The following is a 24,867-nucleotide window of genomic DNA, read 5'->3' as shown; positions in this document are numbered from 1 at the left end:
TCTCTAAATTACTATTTATTTGAAAGAACAATCATTTTTAACCTATAAGGCCCCAAAAAAAAGGAAAGAAAGAAAAAGAAAACATAAACTGAATACAAAATAAGAAATGCGCTTATAAGATAACATTAACAGAGCGAGAGTTTGATATTTTGTGTAAAACATTTCAAGCAAATCTCAGCCCTAAGTTAAAATAACTCGCTGAAGGACGATTATTAGAAGTGCTAGGGCAACAAGAATTAGCGTAATATTCATAAATTTGCAGCACTAGTTTGAAAGGTTTAAAACAGAATTCAATTCTTCAGCTGCAGGAAAGGCAAACTACTAAAGAGTTCTGTACTCTGGCGATAACAATGAAAGAAAGACATGAAAGAAAGGAAGTTAAGCTAATAGCTCCATCTATTGATGACAAATAGTAATTACACTATAAAATTTCACGCATTTTACAAAAGTTCGACCTTCAGGTCGTTTTTTCCCCTTCTATTAATAAAATTCACGGGTCTATACTTGACACTATTGCGGATATGAACTCTTGGGATATATACAGGATTTTTTGCCAATATGGTTTAATTTACATTGGCTAAACTAAGACAGCATTAAATTTCGCGCTAAGCAGCATGAGGCATATGTTAGGAAAAATCAACACATAAATTCTCTGTTGCCCAACATTGTTATATAAAATCATACTTTCCATTTTCCTACAGCCAAAATTATTCAAAAAACATCTTCCGTTGGCGAACTAGATTTTCTAGAGGCGTTTCACATTCACAAAGAATGTTTCATTCTAGTTAACGATCCCAATTCCAATCCGTTTTTACCCTAAGCTTTTATGGAAATTATTTCGTAGCTGTTTTCATTTTTTATCAATACATGGCGCTAGTAACTTGGTATTGTTCCTCTCATTGCTATCACTTGTGCACAGGCTTTTGCATTTCATCATTTGCATTTCTGGAGCTGAAGAAGATGGTTTTAGGTTTAAACCTTTAAAACTAGTCCTGCAAATTTAGGAATATTACCCTGATTCTTGTTGTCTTAGCCCCTCCAATAATACATCTGATCCATTAAATCTATATAAAACAGAAATTATTAAAACATTAATAACTGCACTTATGAAATTTGCATTTAATTTGTTCAATGGAAAATTTTAATGAAATAATGGTTTTTCTATCCCTAGTCCAAATAAAATTAGGACCATATTGACATATTTTAAGATTACTTTTCTGGGGATAGTACAGATTGCAAAAAATTATAGCTGTATTGCTCACATTCAATATCATTCTATAGGCAATTAGTTGCACCTTTATCACCACAAAAGGAGATTTAACCCAGAGAAATTTAAATATACTTCTAGAACTATTATACCCACTAACTCCTGCCATATAATATTATACCCAGTGAAGTTTGTATGATGTTTCTTCAACTAAGGGACCATTTCTTACATTTGATTGCAAAGGCATCTCTTGTCTTTCAAAATGTGATGCACTGTTGATTCAGAAACATTTATATGCGGAGAAGATGGTACTTACATTATACTTGCAACTAATTCACACATTCGGTGTGGAATCTTTGACACAAAGTCAACTAGAAAGGTGACTAATATACTATTTAACATTTGCCATGAAACTTGCCCGATTTTTAATAATTAGAAACAACGTAATAGGAAATGATGAAACAATGTAAATTCCTCTAATCGATTGTACAGTTTGATGTAATTCCTCAGATTTTTTTCAGCATCATTAATAGTTTTCATACCCCATACTAAATCAGACCCAAATTGCGTTTAGGAAAGTAAACCGCGCTGTCAAATTTTAGTTAAACAATGCAATTTTTTTTAGTTTTAGTCGAAATATAAAGCATCTGGTAAACGACAGGAAGATTGCGTAACACGCATGTTTCACACAAGTATCTCTTTCATTTCGGGGCAACATTCCACTTAAAAATCTAAAAACAATTAATTATTTATCTCCATATAATTTAATCGAAATTTTGCCCATCATTTACTGCTAAAACCTGTTAAAAACTTATTTTGACTTCCCATTTGCTTGTGAGTCACTTTTTTGTGAACTTGTGAGTCAATATAAATGCCCATATGGCTTTAAAAAAATGGCTTCATCACCGTGCAACACCCCTTGAAGTAAAAAAAGCTATTATCGAACTTGTTGAAAATTAATATTATGATTTTCAACATGAAGGCATTACGTCAACTGAAACTACAGCATTTTTATACATCCCCTTCCCCAGATATAAGTTCCAAAATACTATATTGTTGGAACATGATATTGTAAGAACTTCAAACAAAAAAGTAATTTTAATTTTATTACTTGTTTCATTTAAATAAAATAATGTTCGTAATAACTTTAATTAATGTGGTAAATTTATGAAACGAAAGTAATTTCTTTCAGCAAAGAGTAATTTACTTGTTTTACAAATTTACATATGTGCTGTAAGGATTGTTTTAATTTTCTAACAGTTATTTTTAATTTTAAAACCCTTTCCTTTAAATTCTTGTTTTCCACCTACAACTCTCTGCAAGAATGAGATTTTAGAATCGCATTTTATGTAGCAGAACCAGTATTTAATGGGAAGTTCACTCACTTCCGTAGAAGAGCTCCGAAGTTCTCAGTAGAGCGCGTAGTCTTACGTGCGTGTTAGTATTCCCCTGTGAAGATTAATTACGGGCCAACTCGGTTACTTATCTTTGTACAGCTTCGCCTAAAGTTTAGCTAGTTAGATTAGTTCAGTTTCTTATTTTCTATCTTAAGTTAAAGTCCAAGTGGAGGCTTTCTTGTAAGTCCGACAGAAGCCGTCTGTTAGTATTTCTCTGAGTAAATAAAAGGGTATTTTAACCCTTCTTTGAACTTATATTTTATAGTTGTAACAAGACTAGCAAATAGTCACTAAACACTTCCCTTAAGTTCTAGTTAGTCAAGGACATGTAATTTAACTAAACTTTATAATGCAAATACACCTAGAATTTCATTCACGCTACTCAATTCAGGTTTATATTAGCGTAAGAGAGAGTTTTTTGATTAAAACTGAAGCATTCGTTTGCAAACGGCAGTATGTTTGTTACTCGTTTTCTTAATTATAGCAGCCATAGATGAAGGTATAAAAATATGAACTTTTCCCTCTTCAGTTTACATGCGAAGAACAGGGTTTTTTAGGATTTTTTAAAATTATGCATTTTTTACAAAATATAAAATCCATCACAATTGAGAGGTGGATTTAGTCATTTTAAAGTATATAACAACAACCTTAATCTACTAGGCGAAGTAATGTCATTTTTCTGTATTGTAAATATATAGGTGTGGTGTGGTGTATTGAGAATACGGCAAAGCACAAAGGCTATCTGCCTAAGGGGAGAGATGCCTTCGTGGAGGACTTTCTAAGGGAAACTGGCTCGTATTAACGTTACACATGGGAAAAACCACGAAAACGCCCATTCAGCCAGCTCGTTCGCGGGATTCGAACCTCGGACCGAACTACCAGTGTTCAGCGATTTCACCGCTCGGCCGCTGGTGAACCTGTAAATATATATAGGAGCACAACAATCAAAATTTGCACACATAATCTCTCAGTTTATTAACTAAAATCACAATATATGTTGTATGTCCGAATATTAAAAATTCATCCCATCTCAGAAATAAATACTGTAATTTAAGTTTATAAAACTCGGTACTTTTTTCATAGAATTTTCTTAACTGTACATGCTTTATTCAGTGCCTACACTGTGAGACGACAATAGGTTGACTGAAATTACGACTGGAGATTAATTGTCATTTAATGCAGGCATTTTAAAGGCATTTTCGCCTTTCACAAATAACGATAAATAATGTTTTACAAAAAGCAAAGCAAGGAAGCAAGAATATTACTATTACCTTGCAAACGGTATTTTTTAAATATATAATAAACTGCGTGAAAAATATTTATTTTTTAATTACAATTAAAAAGTAAAGTATTATATAGTAACAACAGGCTACTAATATGTGTAATAACATGTATACTTACTGTATTTAATTTAACATCATTCACACTAGGATATTTGCCACGTTTACAAAACTGTGATAGCATACAAAATACTTGCTGATGAACCTGTCAATGAACAAAAAAATATTCTTTGTGCTTATTCAAATATTACATGGAATTACTGAGTTACTCTGATTAAAAATTTTAATTTACCTTTTTATTAACAACACAGTATCCAACAAAAATGTATATTCCTTCCAAAAGGCAAAAAAAAGAAAATGCATATTGTAGAATAGCATGTGTTTCATTTACAGATAATATTGCTAGAACCCATGTTGATCCTTGTATGGGCAACAACAGTACTGCTATCCAAAGAAGAGTTCTAAAATATAAAAAATATACCAGCTAAAATTAAAGTTTACAACTAAAAGCTGAACATAATATTGAAACACTAACAAGTTAATAACTATAAAATATAATTAAGACACAATAACACGCCGAATAAATACTAATTCAGAAGTCAAACAACAAAAATCAGCGTAAATTTGCAAAATTTTCACAGGACTAGTTTCGATGGTTTTACCGAACCATCATCTTCAGCTGCAAAACCGCAAATGAACAAGATAGGAAATAATGTTTAGATAAGATAAGAAAGCCTGGACAAGAATAAGCAAGTGGTGCCATCTGTTGGCGAAACCAGAACTAAAACATAATTTCTCTAAAAGCCGAAGGCAAATTTGGATTGGAATTAGGATCGTTAACTAGAACAGAAAGATTTTTATGAATGTGAAATGCCTCTAGAAAATCCAGTTCTCCAATGGAAGATGTTTTTTGAATAATTTTGGCAGCAGAAAAATTGAAAGTGTGATTTTCGGACCAACAATGTTGAGCAACAGAAGACTTCTGTGTTTCCTTTTTTCTAACATATGCCTCATGTTCTTTGACGCGAAATTTTAAGGCTCTCTTAGTTTGGCCAATGTAAATTAAACCGCACTGGCAAGGAATCCTAATTTACATTGGCCAAACTAAGAGAGCCTTAAAATTTCGCGTCAAAGAACATGAGGCATATGTTAGAAAAAAGGAAACAGAGAAGTCTTCTGTTGCTCAACATTGTTGGTCCGAAAATTACACTTTCAATTTTTCTGCTGCCAAAATTATTCAAAAAACATCTTCCATTGGAGAACTGGATTTTCTAGAGGCATTTCACATTCATAAAAATCTTTCTGTTCTAGTTAACGATCCTAATTCCAATCCAAATTTGCCTTCGGCTTTTAGAGAAATTATGTTTTAGTTCTGGTTTCGCCAGCAGATGGCGCCACTTGCTTATTCTTGTCCAGGCTTTCTTATCTTATCTAAACATTATTTCCTATCTTGTTCATTTGCGGTTTTGCAGCTGAAGATGATGGTTCGGTAAAACCATCGAAACTAGTCCTGTGAAAATTTTGCAAATTTACGCTGATTTTTGTTGTTTGACTTCTGAATTAGTAACTATAAAATATCTCAAAAACCTTTCTCAATACATCTAATAATACATTTTCTGAGCAATGCGAGGAAACGTACAATGCACTCCAATCACTGTGGCAACAGCTTGCTAAATATAACATTTAAAATACACGATTTCAAATGTTTTCTGCCCTTAAATCCTATTTGACAATAGCTGTACACTTCAACAATCTGTATCCAATACTTCATAATCTGTGATTCCATGACGCTTATAAGCCTATGAAACAAAAAGCCTATGAATATTTGAAAATTACAGTTATATAAGCTGTTGATAGGTACGAGTGCTGTTGGAGGTTATATAGTTTGGATAGAAATTGTATAGTTTGGGTTTATTGCGTAGGTGAAAGTTTTTTTAGCTAACAAAGAGCATCTATCCAATAGAATGAGATTTCCTTTTATTCAGTTCTCTTTTCCTAGCATGTAGTTGGTGCAACAGCAGCTAAAGTCGCTGAAAACTAGTAGTTTGACTAGCATTCACAGCGAACGGGTTGGCTGCATGGAAGTTTTCGTGTTTTTTCCAATCTATAATGTGGATACGAGTTGATTTCCCTTACAAAGTTCTCTACGAAAGCATCTCCCTCCGCAGGTAGATAGCCCTTGAATTGTTTTGCTTTAATCAGTTAACCAACCAACCTAGAATGTAGATATAGTCATGCGGGAATCTCATTTTTTCTTCATTTTTCAAGCTAAGTTATTACTTGCCAATGGAATAAGTCAAAGCGATGCTAAATTAAGCGTTATCACAAAGTGACTACTTACCGTAGTTTTTGCCTCAGAACACGGCTTTCCTCTTAAACGAAGTCACAGTTTCGAAGTCACTTACTCAAGTATACGTTACAGAATGTATAATGTTATACAATACCTATAACATCAGTGCTATGCAACCTATAATTTAGATACTGAGATACAGAATTTCAGGGATTTAAGTATATAATATTGTATCGTTGAATAGTTTAAATCAGGTGTACAAGACTAATGATACTCCAGCAGATTAATCCTCTTCAGCAAAATATTCAGATGTCGCTGTAAAATTAATATACGTCTTACGTTATTTTACATACTCAGAAAAAAACTGTTAATACTAAAACAATTTTCATCTTACTTGATTACCGACTCTTAAACTGCTTTGCCCAAATGGATGTTATGTACATATAGTTTTATCAAAAATGATTTTGCAGCGCATACAAAAAATATTATAATTTTACAGCATTTGGAAGGGAATATCAAATAAAGATTTCGGAGGAAAAACTAATAAATTTTCTGCATTGTAAAATGAAGCAGTATGTCGTTGTTCTCGAGGTACCAATAAATGTTTGTATTTCAAAGACTGTATGCAAATTACCAAAGCATATAAAACTAATTTATTAAAATTATGGAATATTTTGAACACATGACTCTATTTTCTCATGTATTATCAGATCTTATCCCAATAATGAGAAAACATTATAGATCAACATCCATCTTAATATATCTGGTAAGAATGAAAGTTAAGAAGCTATGGCTTTTGATTTTTTTTTACCTTAATGAACCTAACCAGTCAACTACATATTTACCTCACCAGATATGAACTCCTGTCTGCAATTAAAATGTTGTTGCTCTCGCTTTCCCGACTGAAGGGCAATAAACACCTAATAATTTACTAATCTTTTGTAAAATGAATAGGTTACAGCCGAAAACATCGCAGCAAAAACATCGCAGATGTAAACGTCGCGGAAAAAACAACGCAAGGCGAAAACGTCGTGCTGCAAAACATCGTGGGAGAAAACATCGCAAAGAGAAAACATCGCAGTTCTAAAACATCGTGGTACAAAACATCGTCGTCGAAAATAAAGCGGTTCAAAAACTTCGCAGTTTAAAAACATCGTCGTCGAAAATATCGTGGTAAAAAATAAAATATCTACAAATTATCGCATGACGATAACATCGCAAACATGCTGTTTTCAGGCTTTAATAACTATGCATGGATATTCCCGTAATGATTTGTGAGCACAAGATGGAAAGAAGGGTAATTTTTACTTTCAGATTTTTTATTAATCAATAAATTTTTGCTGAGAAAATAAAAAGGAAACTTAAGCATAGAAAATTAATGCAACTTATAGCACTTAATAGAATTTTAAACGAACATAGTTAAGTAACAAAGGCCATTAATAAATCATTTTTTGTAAAGTTTTCACTGGTAATTTTTCATGAAAAGTATAATCTATAAGTTGCATTTAGTTTTCTATGCTTAAGTTTCCTTCTTACTTTTTCAGCAAAAATTTATTAGTTAATGAAAAGATGTGAAAGTAAAAATTATCCTTCTTTACATCTTGCGCTCACAAATCATTATGGGAATATCCATTTACAATTATTAAAACCTGAGAAAAGCATATCTGCGATGTTATCGTCATGCGATGATTTGTAGATGCTTTATTTTTTACCACGATATTTTCGACGACGATGTTTTTAAACTGCGAAGTTTTTGAACTGCTTTATTTTCGACGACGATATTTTGTACCGCGATGTTTTAGAACTGCGATGTTTTCTCCCACGATGTTTTGTAGCACGACGTTTTCGCCTTGCGTTGTTTTCTCCGCGACGTTTTCGTCCGCGATGTTTTTGCCGCGATGTTATCTGCGGACACCAATGAATAATGCACAAAATTAGGTTATGTTAAGTTTATCATAGTAATACTAACTCTGTCTTAAAAATGAATGAGGATTGCATATAAGTGAATAGTATTGTACATAGCAAAATAGATGAATAGCACTGTACATAATTTATAACGTTTAGTACAGTTAAATGTGTATATGTAAAAAATTACTTTCTTTGTCTTCCATATAATGCACTATCAAATTTAAGCATAAAAGGTATGTTGAAAAATTTCATTCTTTACAATTTTAATAAATGTGATATTTAATTTTATGCGCAGATTTTTGAGTACTAATGAAAAATAAACAATTATTATTTTAACTCCTTCGGCTCCTCCTCCCCCCCAGCGGGACATATATGCCCCAACCACTGCTTCTCTTACTTCAGTGAAGTGAATAAGTTCCGTTTTACATTGTTACCCTAAATAGTACTGTTTCAAGAACAGTTTTCATATACTCAGCTAACTTCGTGTCCGTAATCATATCTCAGTCATGGGAACTTTGAAGAAACTTTTCACTTTTGAAGAAACTGAAGATTATTTTTGCTACTTTTAAAGCTAACTGTTTTCATTTATTATTGTGATAAATTGATCCATTGAAATAAACATAAATTTGCCATTGTTACAAATAAAAATACTGATATTTAAATCTTGTGTATTTATGGGACATGTATCCCAGCCGGTTCTTTTAATCGAGTTATATACACCCTAGCCACATTTTTTAGCATGAACAGGAGAAAATTGAGCCAGACCAGACTCTAGTTTATTGCGGACGATTTGACCGTCATAGAATCAATTGCTTTCGACTCTTTGGTAACTGGTTTGGGAAAGGTTAAAATCTTTATAATATATTTACAGGGTCAGTCAAAAGTATCTGAGGATTTCAAAAATTTATAATATTCAAATACATAGGTACTGTGAAGTTTCTTCCGTATGAAATTGAGTCGCAAGGAGAGAGATTCCTTTTGGTAGGGGTTTCTGTTTTTACAGATGGAGGGTGCTGCACTATATCGACAGAACTATCACAATAAGAACATCACTGGAAATGCTACATGTTTTTCTGTTAGAGGAAACTCTGTATGAAGTGTAATGTGTTTCCTGCCGGTTAATAAATCTTTCTTAAAGCTCTTTTGGCTTAAATCTATTATGGTTGTTATCATTCCTTTCAATGTGGAACAACACCCTCTATTAGAAAAGTTTAACTTTCTTTTAACTTTCTCGATGGGGGAAAAACCCCGTCCTAGCGATTTTCCAGCAAATAGCTGTTATACCCATTTGTTCGATTTTTATAAGCAGTGGGAAGTTTTACAGATTTTCGAATAACACTATATATCTATAAAATATGAATAATTTCATATAATTTTTATTATCAGTTTTATTTAGGTTTGTTATTACATGGACAACTACAAACACATAATGTAATCAGTTTAATGAAACCTAAACAAAGAAAACATTATGCTGTCGTAAAAGATTACATATTTATATAATTTATGCATATATAAGGTATTCAGAGGAAGCCAAAATTTTTATATTGCACAACATATTAAATTTTCTGAGTTAAATACAAAAGTACTGTACTTCAAGTTGCCAAAGTCTGTAACTGCATCCTTAGCTTCCAAACTTGATTTCAGTGCTGATATAAATACTCCTAAGGTTACCTATAAAAGTTGGGATTTTCTGTATTTCAAAGCATTACAGTAGTGTAACAGTATTACTGGAAACAATGCAAATATTGTAAACCTAAATAATAATTAAAATACATATGTACATCCAAAGCGTTCCAGACTGACACAATAACGAGTGAAATAATTGCAACAAAAAATTTGTCTATTTGTTTTGGAACAACAATCATTGTCCACTAAAGAAGCAAATACAAACCACTATGTATCATATTTTTGAGAAGCAACATAAAGAGAATTTCGAAGATAATTGCAAGTGCTCGTATCTCGTTGCCGTGAGATAGTAATTTACACAGCTTTTCTTACTTGAAACAAAGTAAATCAGTTGTGGAAACGCAACACATGTTTAAAAAATTATAGAGATGTTGCATTAAGCCGGAGCCGTTTTTAAGCTTTAAGCGTGTTTCTGTGACGGCCGAGAGTCCCTTGAAAATGAGAACAGAACTTACTGTTTGTCGACAGTCAATTCTGTTATTTTCCGTTTTTTATAAACTACTTGGCGTCTTCTATAATCTCTCACAGACGGAAAAATACAGGATGTTTGCAATCACTTACATTGGGTACCTCTTCTTTCGGCAGTTTTCAGCTTTTAGGGTGAAACATGTCGCAGGTAATAGGTTTCATTCCCAACAATAATTGTTCCGCAGCAAACAAGATGCCGCTTTCTATTCTACCGCAAATCTAAAAAGATCGATGACAGAGCGTCATTTTACTCATCGGTCAGAATAGAGGTATGAAGTCTGGCAGTATTTTATCTTACTTTTCTTTTTCCGTACGAAACATGTGATGACAGGTTGGTTTACTGACACTTACAATTTCAGCGAAAATTCGAAATGTAATTCTTGGAGCCAAACCTGCATGTAGACATCGCTAACAAAAACCAAAAAAAAGGTCCTCCAAAACCTTTTTCTTTAATGTATTACCGCAATGAAGTTCTACCCGTGGGTAAAAAAGTAAATAATATTTTTTGCAAGAGAGCAGCAGAACGTTTATGATGCAGTATTCATCGCTGTCGTCCATCTTTATGGGTACATAAGAAGGTGATTCTTGTTCCATAATAACGCAAGATCATATACCGCTTTGCCGGTTCACCCGTTCCTGACAAAGCATCAGATAACTGTATTGTCATATCCCACCATAACGTATAAACTCCGGTGATTACTTCTTATTCCCATGGTATAAAGTGCGCTAAAAGGACAGAGTCATGCATATATTCTAGCCATCCAAGCAACTGCGGTACAGCAACTCGAAGGCATATCAGGAAATGCTTTCTAAAATCGTTTCAAGGATCTTCAGAAACGCGGGAAATTCTAAGTAGATCCTAAGGTAACTCCATTTTTAAGAAAACAAGCAGTAATTGTCAAGTATGTTGCTTTTCAAATTTTTGGTATCAGAGATCCTGGAACATTTTGGATATGGACTTGTGCCATTAAACATTCTTTGAATAATTATTCATACGACCATTTGAAACAAATTCTTAAATAAAATCTGAAATATTTTCAGTTCAATTCTTTAGTTACTCTAACAGAACCGAACACTGTTAATTTCCTTCTAAGTTCATTTCCGAATAAAATAAGCTGTGTGATACTAAATAAGATTTTTCTCATGGATAACATATAAAAAATCATTATAATACAAGTGTAAATGACACAATATGAAACATTTCTCTTCGCACACGAAATCCTCTGTGGAAAACCCTACTTGCTTTGCTACATTAATTTAACCTAATCTAATGCCTCTCAAATAGGCTGAGTCAGGAGCTGCAATACTAAGTAGTGATATATCATTTTTACTCCTGAAATCTTTCATAAAGAATAGTCTGAGCGTGGACTAGGTATTATAATATTAAAATGAGATTAGCTATTATAATATTTTTACATTTGTCTACTGACTAATAAAAAACAGTTCAAAGTCTAGAGTATAATTTTCATTACTTCTACTAAATCGTTTACCTTCTCCGCGTTGCTATTGAACCAAAACTATTTTTTTGCATTTTAAAGGCTAAAACTGCAGCTTAAAATGTTTTGATATTTTATTTGATGAAGTTTGAATGTCTTTTTCATCTCGATGAAGTAATTCTCTCAATTGATATGTATCATGTATCACAGGAATAGGTCAAACTATATATTTACAAATTTTGCTAAACATACAGTAAAGAATTAAAAAAAATGAACATCTATTCAGTTTTAGAATGGATTCAGTTTTAAATAAACTACATATCAATACGTAGTTATGTCTGTTGAGAATAAAAAATAGTAACACGATATATGAAAAAATAATACATACGATTACGATGACACAGACAGGTCCAACTAAACTCCAGACTACATTTTCATGCACTGACAACCAGCAACTATCAAAGAAAAATTTGGAATTTAAAAACATTACGTACAGACGTACTTACACAATGAAGATAAGTACTAATAATACCCATAAAACTGTGTTAAGAAAGTTGAATGTTTTATAGAAAGCATTAAAGATTAATTGTTAACTTTGAATACTAAAGGATATAACATTTACACGGATAATTGTATTACATTTGTCTTACATTTAAAATGGTGCCATAATTGGTTCGATTTTAAAGGTGCATACAAAGAAACCTACTATTTCCGGCATATAAATATTAAAACCAGAAAACTAGGAACTACAATATTTTCTTCCTGTAAATAACCGAAATAAAGCATTATTCTTTTTTAATATGTAGACAGAAAATATAAATTTACTATAAAAGATATCTGAAGTCTGTAATATGAGTTTCATTAATACTGACAAAATTTTATATGGTCTGCATTGTTACTGAAGTTGAATTGAGTAAAATAAAAATTATGAAATAAAAAACAAAAATTCGAACAACTTCAGTGAGCTGAGCAAATAACTAATAGGTAAGACAGGTCTAACAAACTGGACAAATTCATTCCGTAATATTTTCATTGTTTACTTCATATGTAATACAAACGTAAATTTTGAACAATGACCTTAAGACTGCTAGAATCAAACTTTAAATAATCTATTGCTCTAGTGAAAGTACACATTAAAGTCTCAAATTATATGAAGATGGGTATTTATTAACACAGGTATACACTAAGAAGTGAAATCATTATGGTTTCGGCTGATAAATTTTGGGCTACTTTTGTGCTTAATATAGCTTGAAATATGAGAATGTATTCGATTAACTTTTGGTATGTTCCGTGGGACAAATAAACCCAAATGCGATGAAATGTATCTTCCAGTTTCTAAAGGCATGACTGTTAAGGTTACAGTTGTCGGAGTCACCTTTCGATCTCACCCACAAGTGCTCCATACAGTAAAGTTATGGGGACTGAAAAGATGACTTAAAACGAGAACATGCTTTATCATGCTTCTCAAAACATACGCGTACAATCTTATGCTTTATGCTTAGAAAACTTGTTCTGTTGGAATTATATATGTTGAGTGCAAAAACCATCTGCATCATTGAATGGGCTTAGTCGGAAATGGTATTTTAGTATATTTCATCTCCATTTATAACTCCACACTAAGCAAAGGGAATAAACATTTCAGTGAAAATATGTTCTGTCCCATTGCATTACATTGTCTTATCCAGGCACGTTGACATGAGGATGTAAGACGAATCCACGCTTTCATATCGTTGTCGCTACATCTTCCTCGAATGGTGCAACGACAAACAAAATGCAGCAGATCATAGGGTTTTTTCAACATTTAACAGTTGTCATTGTACAATTCCCAGGATCTCCCAGTTTGCTAAACATATTATCGAACCGGGACATCATTCAAGCAAAGAGGCCTTAGACTGAAACTTTCATTTTACAGTCACAGAAGTTGCTGGAAACTGTGAGTTGGCGTGATAGCTCCACCAAGTGAGACTAGAAGAAAGGAAAGCCATTCCGTGAATTGGTATTTGCGTTATCTACTGAATGACAACTGGTATCTTATCATTTCAATCAATTCAGTATTTATTAGATGACAGAAATTCGTTTCTGTAAGGGGTGGAACTATATACTTTCGAATTTAATAAAGTACTTTATAGTTTTGTAGAGCCTTTCATTGATCATTGATAAGTTAATAACAGTAAGGAACATGGAGCTGTTTATATTTTAATTAAATCCTTGTTTTCACCTTAAAATTATTCATTATTTCAAAAGACTATGTTCCTCTAATAAGTTGTAACAGCAACTTTCCCTTTTATTTCATACGCCAACCTTTACATTTTATATTACATTTCCTATGTTTTTAATTACATTTATTTTTTGCGCAAACAGACAATTCTGCATTTTTAAGATATGTTCAGATATTATAAAATTAAGATCTTTTGCAAGATCCGTATTCTTAACTGCAAATTCCTTCACGTTACTTGAGTTTTTATAGTCGTTTCTTTACTTTTTATCGCCAATAAATATATATATTTATAATACATCTGATTAAATGCTTAAGAATTCAGCTACTTACAAAAAATGATTTCCATACTGGTCAACACTAACTCCAACAGATAATCCTACAATTAGAGCTGGGCCACCTGCAGTTAATGTACATTTATATTAGTGAGACATATACAGATTTAATTTCTCTACGAAAGAAATAAAAATTCTGAAACTATATATAAATAATAAAGTATGTACATTAAATATGCATGCATGAATTTTAATTATTGCAATTGATAATCATTTTGAAATACTTGCACTTGCATCTTCTGTTCGTTAAAAATATTTTAAACAAACATTTAACGAAAATAAACATCATTCTTAATATTTCTTTAAAAAATATATAACTTCATTATTAACGGCCTAATAATACCAATGCTTTTCCCATTTTGAGAATTATTCTTTTTATTTAATCTGAAATTCTTTTTCCTGTATTGCCTACTGTTAATTTTTTTCAATTATTTTTAAAATTCTGTGTGCAATAGAAAATACTAACTGCAGCAATGCACGAAAACGAATGCTTACCAAATCCAATAGAAAAATAGCAATGCATAGGGCCATGGTTTATATCACATATATTTGTCATCATGCGAAAAATGTGAATAGCTTCTACTAGAAGCCAGGAGAAAATTGACAGAAAGAGGAAATGTAGAAGAATGGCTATCATTTTGCAAGGAAACTGCAATATTAAAAGCACGATTATTAGTTTATACGATGCAATAATTGAAGAAAACAATATGTATAAGCAGGTAAAATGTTTGAAATACTTTTTTTTCAAGATCTATACAGCTAAAATTAAGTGGAAATATTACAGTGATTTTAGCTACACTATTTTAATACCCTTCTGCAACAAATATTACACAACAGTATTGGAAGGTGCAAAAATGAATGCTATATGGATGTGCATGGAATTAACTTCAAGGGCAGATAGAAAAGTCTGTATAAAAGTCAGTTTCTTACCTGTTGCAAAACAAGAGAATGCCTGGCCTTCAAAGCAATCAGGAAAATAAGTTCAGTTGTAAATACAGAAATCACTAAGCAAATATGGATAGCATTACTATTTGTCTGAGAACCCCGCAGCAAACATAAGATGATAAAAGTAGAGGCCAGCAGAATTAAGGAAAGCAATATAGATATGTATGAAACGATATTCTGAATAATTGTTTCAGATGGCACAAACTGCAAAAAAATCATTAGAACTGTAAGAAACATGTGATTGTATATAATTTTACATACCTAAATAATTTAATATAAAGAGTTAAATCGTACAATAATGCTATTTGTTTTCAATAAAAATACACATTGAAAATATACAGCAGAATCAATGTTACATAAGGTCCCAAAAACTATATAATAGCATTGTCATTTTAAGTTTATCAAGATCATAATTTAAGCTCATGACAATTATTACCCGCAAATATGCTCTTTAAATGGTAACAAAATTGTCAAGCATAAAAAATTTTAAAATACCTATTTTTTTATTATTAACGTTTTGCTAGAAGATAAATGTGCAAATCCCGTTTCTTATCACTTTAAATGGTTGATTTTTTATAGTCTTATTTCTCAAAGTGCCTTCCATAGCATGGGAAGTATTTTGCACTACAACTGCCGATAAAAAATTGGCAAATATGTCTGCCACAAGAAATTTTGAGCTATTCTATGACATTTGTTTATGTCATGGAATTTTAAATATAAATGCTTAAGCATACCTTCAGAAGATTCTTAAAGGTACTTTGGATTAAGACCTAGACAATCAATAGTTCTTTTAAGGTGCAAAATATTCCAACTAAAATAAATTATGAATAAAAAGAAAATGCAAATATGACCATAACTATAGATAAAGTATATATAGGTTTTAACACTATGCATAAAATTCCAGAAAACGTGTTTTAGAAATGGATTATATTGAATTAAATGGCAATTTAATGTGAAACCAACACTAGCGGTTTGGCCGTAGTGATTTAAACAGAAAGCCTGTTCGTGGAGCTAAAGACCTTATCTGTATTTAATATTATAGAGCTTCCGTGAACTCTTTGGGAGCATACACTATTAAACCCTATACGTAAGATTAAGAGCGAATTCTCGCTATGTCTTTAAGGACAAAACACTGCAGAAGAAATGCTTAAATAGCCTTTTTATTAAATCTAAATTAAAACAGAATCACAAACTTCTTGCTCACAAGTCACCTCCACTTGTGGCTACGTAACGGAAAATAAGAATGTAACAAATCACTAATAAGGCAAGAATTTTAATGACTGGCTCCTTAGCTTACACTGAAAATAAATCGACTGCACACAGCAGAACCGAGCTGAGGAATATCAATATAAACTAAAAGGTGTCAAACACCGAACTAGAGAGATAAATTTAATCTCGCAGCATAAACATGGGAACTAAGTCCGCTACTACTCTTCTGAACTGTTGAAACGCTGCTTAAATACTGTTTCTGAAACACGTTGAGAATTTACATCTACGTCATGCAAAAATTTACATTCCAGCAGGAAACTGAAATCAGGAGAAACAGGAAAGTTTAACTAAAAAATAACTGGTTAGATTAATGTAAAACCTTATAATATAAAAGAGAATGTAGTTCCTTATTTGTGTTTTGTAAATACAAATGTTTACAACAAGCTGTGTGAAAGTATATAAATTGCACATTTAGGGCGGCGGGATTATACCTGTACGACCAATGATTAAATACTGGTGTCCCGCCCACCAGCACATCTTTCGGACATATAAAATTATCAAGCTTTGCTTAAGGTATGAAATCCCATTCTTGCATAATGTTATTCGAAATTCTAAAACAGTTCTAGAAGGTGGCAAGAGATATCCCAGGTATGTTATATGTATGGTGCATAGAACATAATCGAAAAAAAAGCCATTAAGCAAATGGTACCCTCCATCATTTCATAGTTATGTCTCCACTAGAGCGATTAGATAAGGATGTGCCATTTCACACATAAAATGGAATTCAGGTAATATTATACCATTGAATAATTAGGCCCATTATTGTAGAATGGCACACTGAATACGTCCTGCCATACAGATTCTGGATATAATATTGTATACTGGTGCTGATATGTCAGATGGATTCCTATTCGTATGCACATAAAGCTGAGTTTACTTGAACCAAATACGATGCTAACTCATACTACAAATACCAAATCGATTTGTAGGGTTTCAGACTTTTAAATGCTTTCCAAAGGTATGACGTTAATCGCTCTTAATATTTTACTTAATAATGGCATTCGGATTAAATCTCAATTTGTAGGTAAACAAATTATTAGTCAGGTTGCACTTTAACTGACTGTAGTTAACGGGTTGTATTTTGTAGGCCTGCGAGTAAGGAGATTATGTCCCACAATCATGTGGACACAATATACCTATAAATTTTATTCCCTGTAACCTCTGAAATTTTTTAGCAAGGTCCCATGCTGGCTTGTAACATAAAACTGTTTTTGTAGGGTATGCTGTAACGCAAGGAAGCGCTGTGTTAAAGCATTCACAAACTTTATATTCTTATTAGCACAGCTAATGCATAAGAACGTACATTACCATTCACTAAGAAATATTCATTTCACAGAAGTGCTGTAACACAGCTAAAACGCATGAGTGCTCTATTCTGCAGTTGTGATTTTTTTAATAATGTCTCATGTGTTGTGCGTTATATATCTCATTCCCAGGCCTCCGTTTATCTGATAGGATAAGCAATAGCTCTTGGACATTCCAGAAGTATGGAGTAGCGCAACATTTTCCTGTGATTCATTATTATTATTTTCAAAATTTGAACACCAATGGACTTGTTTTTCATCATGATTGTGACACATTTAAAAAATTTATTTTTTGCTTCATTGTGGATTAAAAACAATGTTAGAAACTATACCGATTTAAAGAAGATGGAGTAACATACTTCTGTATTTTAAACAGAGCTCAGGCTTTCTATTCATGTGTAGCCTTCAGAATGTAGGCATTAGACCATGATATATAAAAGTTGTTGTCATATATATATAAAAGTTGTTGTCACTTACGCACAAAACAGGCACTTATGACCAAACTTTCAACTTTTATTTGGAAGAAATAGAATCAGTACTCAAATTATTTTGTGGCAAATAACATCAAGTATAAAAAAGAAGCAAAGCTTGTGACGTAATTTTCAGTTCTTATGTTTAATGGAAGAACAATTATTACTCAAGAAGCATGGATACAACTATTACTAAGCAACAAACTATTACATAAGCATAATGGTATCATTTAAAATGAAAAACAATTTTCAAGAGCATATAAAAGTAATATTCGTCTTAACGTTGGAAAAGTCAAGTGGTAAAATTTGCATTGTAATGAATAAAGTAAGCATTTAGAATTTTTCTAACAAGTTAAGCATTCAAATTTATTTTAATTTAAAATAGCATGCAACAAGAGATTTACATTAATATGATAATTCATTTTTAAGTGTTAAAGCTACAAGTTGTTTATTATAGAAAATGTAGTTGCTGTTAATGACTAAAGAAAGAATAAGCAATTTTGAAAGAATTTTAGGAATTTAATAACTTTGTATTTATTTAGTGTAATTCTGAGAGAGAAAAAAAAATGTTTTCTTAAACAGAATTTGATTAACGCGACATTAATAAAGTATGTTTATTTTTATTGTGTTAAATTAACATTTTAGATCTATTTAGTAAAAATCACGAGTACATCTGATATTGACAATGTTTATTTTTGTACTGCCAAGTTAAAATATAAAATTGGGGAAGATGTGGCCTGAAAATTGTCTCCTTTGATCTGGCTTATAAGTAATTATTAAAAATAGAAACCCTGCTCCCAAAGGTGAACTAATATGTATGGAAGAAACGTTATTCGATACTAAAATAAAATTAAATGAAATTGCATTGCTTATAATTAAAGTATAACCAGTCCAATTTGCGGTATTTGAAACAAATGCTAAGCAGAAAACTTTTTGCAGATCAATTCTACTTAACATACAACTGAACTTTAAATATATTGACTACCTTGCTCATACTTTACGTGCTTCCAACTCACCTTCTGAAAAGTATTTTGATGTATTCGTTTATGCATGTTTTACTGAAGTTTTGTAATTCCTATTTCAAATAATAAAACTATGACAAAATGTACATTCCACCTATTTTGAACAACTGAATAATTTTTACACCATAGTTTTATTCTCAGTCCATTAATAAGAAAAAACTTATTCGCATATATGTGACTTACTTCTTGGTGATTTCTTTCCATTATCACACCAAAACTACTCAGGTGTTTGCAGCTGCATATAATGTATGAACTTTCAGGTACAAAATCTGCAACATTACATTCTTCACTTGACCAATGACCACGGCTGTAATACGAAAACATAATATATATCTTGTATGTCCTTATACTTTTTAAAAGAAAAGAAAATCAAAACAATATCAAATCAATATTATAAATTTTAAAGTGACTTCTTAGCTCATATTCTATGAATAAGGAAACCTGAACGTGATAAAATACTACATTCCATTACTGCAGCCTTTTATTTGAAAAAACAAATATTCAACAAAATGTTTATATACATATTACTAAACAAAATGTGTAAGAATACAAAATTTTTTGACTCCTTAAACACTGAGCAAAAAAGTTACAATTTTGCTTTTCTACACATTTTCTATAATCCAAAATATGCAAAGAATATGAATGACTCTGATTCGATATTTACAAAGACGGATCTTTATCAAATAGCAGATGGTAGAACTAAGAGGAATGAAGAGTCTGAAGATTTTTTCAAACAAATGACAATGATTTAGAAACTAACATTATCGAAATCCTTTTTGATAAATTTATTCAGACCTATGACAGCTCTTAAAATGTATACGTATATGTGTTTTTCCCTCAGTTTAATTCGATGATCTCGACAGAAGAATTAGATAAAATAGAAGTTATCATTGAATAATAATTTCTGATTTACTTTGACCATGCGCATGGAACAAAATATAGTATCCGTATCCACCTTCAAAAGTTATATTTTTCTCAAATGGGGCACTGTATAAAGAAATGAATCGAAATTACTTAATCTGACGTATTACAATATGAAATACACCACTGAGTTAATATTTAACGCATAGTACTTTTGTTATTCCTTTTTAGAGTTGTCAATTTAACTGAAGTCATATCACATTCCATATCTTGGATGTAAAATAAACGACCAAAATGCCTACAAACCTAATTCTACTTTTGAATATTCATGTAATATTCGTATTATGAAATGATGTATTACAACGTCAGATCAGTCGAATATCAGTTTGTAAATTTCCATGACGTTCTAAGTATGCGATTTACCAGAAACATCTACAGAAATTGTTGCTTATGACTCTTAGTTTTTATTATTATTATTATTATTATTATTATTATTATTTTTTTTTTTTAGTCCAAAGGGGCTTTGTCCCTGAAGGACTATTGTTTTCGTTTTGCGATTTGGTGTTGGTTCACTATAAATGTCCGTTTCACTTTTCAAACTGTTGCCACCAAATTATAGAGTCCCTTATATTTGAAAAATAATGAAAAATCTGCATAAATGTATGTATATTTCTCGCATTGTGATAAAACAACGGTACATAGAGCCATCGAATTTTGAATGACGTCATCCTACTGCATGTGGAAGCCCAAATTTGAAATTTGGAATTTGTTTTATTATCGATTTCATATTTTGTAAATCTTTAACGAATTTTTGATTAACAAACTCAAGGATTTCAAAGCGAGCAATGGCAACCTTTTAAATAAAAACATTTTGATGTCCAGCGCCTGAGACTGCGTATCGGAAATTCTACAGATATGCTCAATTTAAAACTATTTTGCGATATTTTTCTTGAAATGAATTTTATGGCTTACGTGCGAAGAACGTGATATTTAATAAATAAAGGTAACAGACAAAATGTTAAAAAAACGCCCCTTTGGACGTAATTTAAAATATGAAACCTCTCAGATTTTTATAATCTTTTTTTTTTTAACTATGAAAATTAAGAAATATTAAATGAAGAAAATGTCAAGTCTAGCAAATGATGAAATGTCAGTTCTAGCAAATAAATTGCAGGCCTGCGATACCAAAAAAAGCAAAATACATGAAAGCCGTATTTGCAAGCTACTATGATTTGCATTTCAAGGATGAAACAGTTAAGAGACAGCTGTCTTAGTCTGTTGAGCAGTTTTGCGTGCCATCACATATTCTGCTACTAAATTGTCTGGCACAGAGAAAATAAAACGTCAGATGTCTATTCAAAGTATGTGAATTCACGTGTGTCCGAAGAATAGCAAATACCTTTATGGTAATAGGTGATAATGTTTCACGCGTTAATCTTCACGACCAAAAAGGTTCAACTTGTGAAACATCAGGGCGCATTATGCCACGACAACATTAGTTCCTGGTGAACTTTACACTCTAATTGCTATTGGGCCGGTAAATTGTTCCTCTAAATATTAGATATCAGACCTCGGTAATGTACCGTGATCAAATCAAAAAATGATTTTCGTTTATTTAAGTATGGCAACGCATTAAAGGGCTATCTGCCTATCGGGAGGGATGCCTTCGTGAAAGAGTTTATAAGCAAGACTGCCTGGTATGCGCGTTATGCATAGGGGGAAACACGAAAACACCCATGCAGGCAGCTAGTTCGCCGGGACTCGAAGCCCGGAATGAACTACCAGTGTTCAGCAACTGGTGGGTCTTCAAATCAAAAAATGGCGCAGTTCTATATTTCCCATACCACTTGGCCGATCGACTAAATTTAAATTGCATTTTTCTTGAAACAAAATTTAGAATTTAAGATAAATATCAGATAAATTCATAGCGTTGTTCTAACATACGTATTTTGGATAAAAATCAGACTTTTTTAAATGGCTTACTAGGTTCTTTCTATGATACGATTCTATGTCTCAAATTATGCCTTAATGCGAAATTTTAAAAAATGGTTGAGAATACTCCTGCCTATATTTGCGTTTGAAGGACAGCACTAATTCTCAATTGGGAACTAAAAATAATTTCGCTCTACAAACTTTTAATTTATATTATTTTCCTCCGCTTTTTCAAATTTTCATTAAATGATGTCTTTATCGTAACTTTAAAGCTCTGCTTGTTAATTCTGCTCTTTATAATGTTTTCGTTATTTTACAAGAGGACATTAAGACAAATAAAATAAAGAGAACAAATAAAATTTGACATTTAGGATAATTTTTCCATATAAAAGGCGAAAAATTTGAATTTAATATCTAATAAAAGGGTGTGAACTGAGAATAACCATGGATTGGATTATTCAATTATGGTAAAGCACACGAGGGCTATCTGCTTAAAGGGAAGGATGCCTTCGTGGAGGACTTTCTAAGGGAAACTGGCTCGTATACACGTTGCACATAGGGAAAATCACGAAAACGCCCATGCAGCGAGCCCGTTTGCGGGATTCGAACCTCGGACCGAACTACGCGTGGTCAGCGTCTTTACCGCTCGTCCGCTGGTGGGCCGTAGAATAACCGTGGGGGAAAATATGTTAAATGAGGTTTCTAAACAAATAGGAATGACTGCATCAATTCATTGAACATTTTCTTTAAGATTTATGTATTATATTTCGTCAAGTTGTTAATTATCAACACCTTTATTTATGTGTTACTTAAAATAATACAAGGTTATATGTAACATAAGCCGACAAGAAATTTAACAGATATCTCAAATAGGTCAATCTCGTACGGCCGCTTCTGAAAGTGAATATTATTTTTAATAAAATAATTATTTAGCAATCCTAAAACTGCAGACTGCATATTAATACTTCAAAGAATACTTTACCATTAAGAATTTTAAAAAATTAATAATGTACAAAAATTCTGTTACAGTCTTATATAAAAGTATCATTTAATGGGTACAAGTTATAAAGCGAAATTTTTATAGTTGCCTTATAAAATTAATATTCAGCTTTAAAATTTCAATTTTAAAAGCTTCATTACTTGTTTCGACACTTTTTCCCCAGAGTAAAATGGTGTAATGAGAAGAATGTTAAAATATTAAAAAGTATATTTTAGTTTCAATAAAATTTTAAGCACTAGTATATAGAAAGAGGTTTGCGGTAAGCAAGCTGAGGCAAATATTTATTTTTACCACTTAGATTTTATTCTGAATGTAGACGACAATGTATAAAAAAAGTATATTGTTTTCACATATTACGTGTGCCCTTCTTTTAATGTAAACTGTCTCGTATCACGTTACCACATGAGGAAAACCATGAAAACGCACATGCAGCAAGCCCATTCGCCGGGACTCGAACCCTGGACCGAACTACCAGTGTTCAGCGGCCACTGGTGATCCTACGAAAGAAGAAGAGTTACAAATTTTAGTCGTATACGTATAGACTTTTATACAGCTCGTGACAAATTATTTCACAGAGTGTTTCCCTGTTAATGATATAAAAAAGCATTTGCTGCAAAATGCCATTCAGAAGTGCAGAAAAAATAACTTTTTAAATAATGCGCAATTCACTTTTATTTATATCGAAGAGGAATAGAAGATATTATGCATCGTCGATGAGTAGCAATATGCTCTCGTGGTAAAGCTAATAACGGCTAACTGTATAAGAGAATGAATTATTTTGTAGCATTTTCTAAGGAAAACCAGGTGGTATTTACGTACTTTTCACGTGAGAAAACTATAAAAACTTCCATACAGTTAGTCATTCATCCAGGTTTGAACCCCTTCAAACTTCCAGAGGGCAGCGGTTTTATACATTCCTCTACTTGGGCCATCTAAGGAAATTACTTGACTATTATAGAAAACTAAAAATAAAAAGACTGTCCTCAAAATTCTTCAAAATTAGTATAGTTTTTCTACGACATAGTTCTTTCTTTGATGCAAAAATCAATCAATATACCTGATGCGGTAAAATTCCAGGTCCAAAAAGATAATTTCAGAAAAATATACTTCAAAATTTACTCAATGATTGTTTCATATACCGTGGAGAAGAATTATGTGTGTTTTGCTATCTTAATTACTTTTAGTGAAAACATTAATCATATTTGACGCATTATATATTCATATAGTACTAGTATATTACGATAAAAAATGTAAATTTCAGACAGTCACGCACCTTTCTTAAAGAGATGTTTTTAAAAGATGTTCCTTAAACAGGTTTCTATAGAGACATATTTTTTAAAAAATAATGCTTTGTTTGAGTCAACAATGTAACGCATAAACGTTTCTCCTTAAATTTACATCTGCTAGACAGAAAAATACTACTTTCCGAAAATATGAGTACGAAGACACTAGCATACTCTATATGGAACATAGTACGCGAATCATCCGGAACTGCGTAGTTCTTGCTGTCCACAAAACAAGGATGAAACCTATAGACCTGTTTCAGTCATTCGTGCCACATAGCATTTGAACAAAGGAAAATGGATTTCTTTGATCATAGAACAGGTCCCTGATATGCCCTAATCACTTTATTTACTAGATTTCTGACCCTTTCACTTCCCTGCTCTTTTATCAAGACGGCTGAACGGAGTTAACCTTTATAAATCACTTGAGCTATTCGAAACAACGCTACGACTAGTCTACGAAAAATACCAAAAGAGGCATTTTACCAATTCTCTAGTAATACTAGAAGTACTGGAAAAGGTGTGTGTTCTATTAAATGTTACATCGAGGGCAAATGTG

At 32.0% G+C, this 24,867-nt stretch overlaps 1 protein-coding gene across 1 annotated transcript in view; it reads right to left on the bottom strand.

The window, feature by feature from the left end:
* LOC118198304 (protocadherin-like wing polarity protein stan) overlaps positions 1-24,867 on the bottom strand; it is a 187,121-nt gene that overhangs the window by 32,798 nt on the left and 129,456 nt on the right. The window contains exons 24-31 of the mRNA XM_085807976.1: positions 19,416-19,539; positions 15,153-15,371; positions 14,718-14,871; positions 14,221-14,287; positions 12,061-12,127; positions 9,674-9,753; positions 4,177-4,345; positions 4,006-4,089 (exon numbers count right to left, since the gene is read on the bottom strand). Of these exons, the coding sequence (XP_085664102.1) occupies positions 4,006-4,089; positions 4,177-4,345; positions 9,674-9,753; positions 12,061-12,127; positions 14,221-14,287; positions 14,718-14,871; positions 15,153-15,371; positions 19,416-19,539 (964 nt within the window). The remainder of the gene's footprint in view (positions 1-4,005; positions 4,090-4,176; positions 4,346-9,673; positions 9,754-12,060; positions 12,128-14,220; positions 14,288-14,717; positions 14,872-15,152; positions 15,372-19,415; positions 19,540-24,867) is intronic.

Source organism: Stegodyphus dumicola, chromosome X1, assembly GCF_044657685.1.
Source record: "Stegodyphus dumicola isolate Sdum_Otavi_A_Nest chromosome X1, ASM4465768v1".
NCBI classification, from domain to species: Eukaryota; Metazoa; Arthropoda; class Arachnida; order Araneae; family Eresidae; genus Stegodyphus; species Stegodyphus dumicola.
The sequence above is the reverse complement of the archived record's forward strand: the minus strand, read 5'-3'. Positions and strand labels throughout refer to the sequence as shown.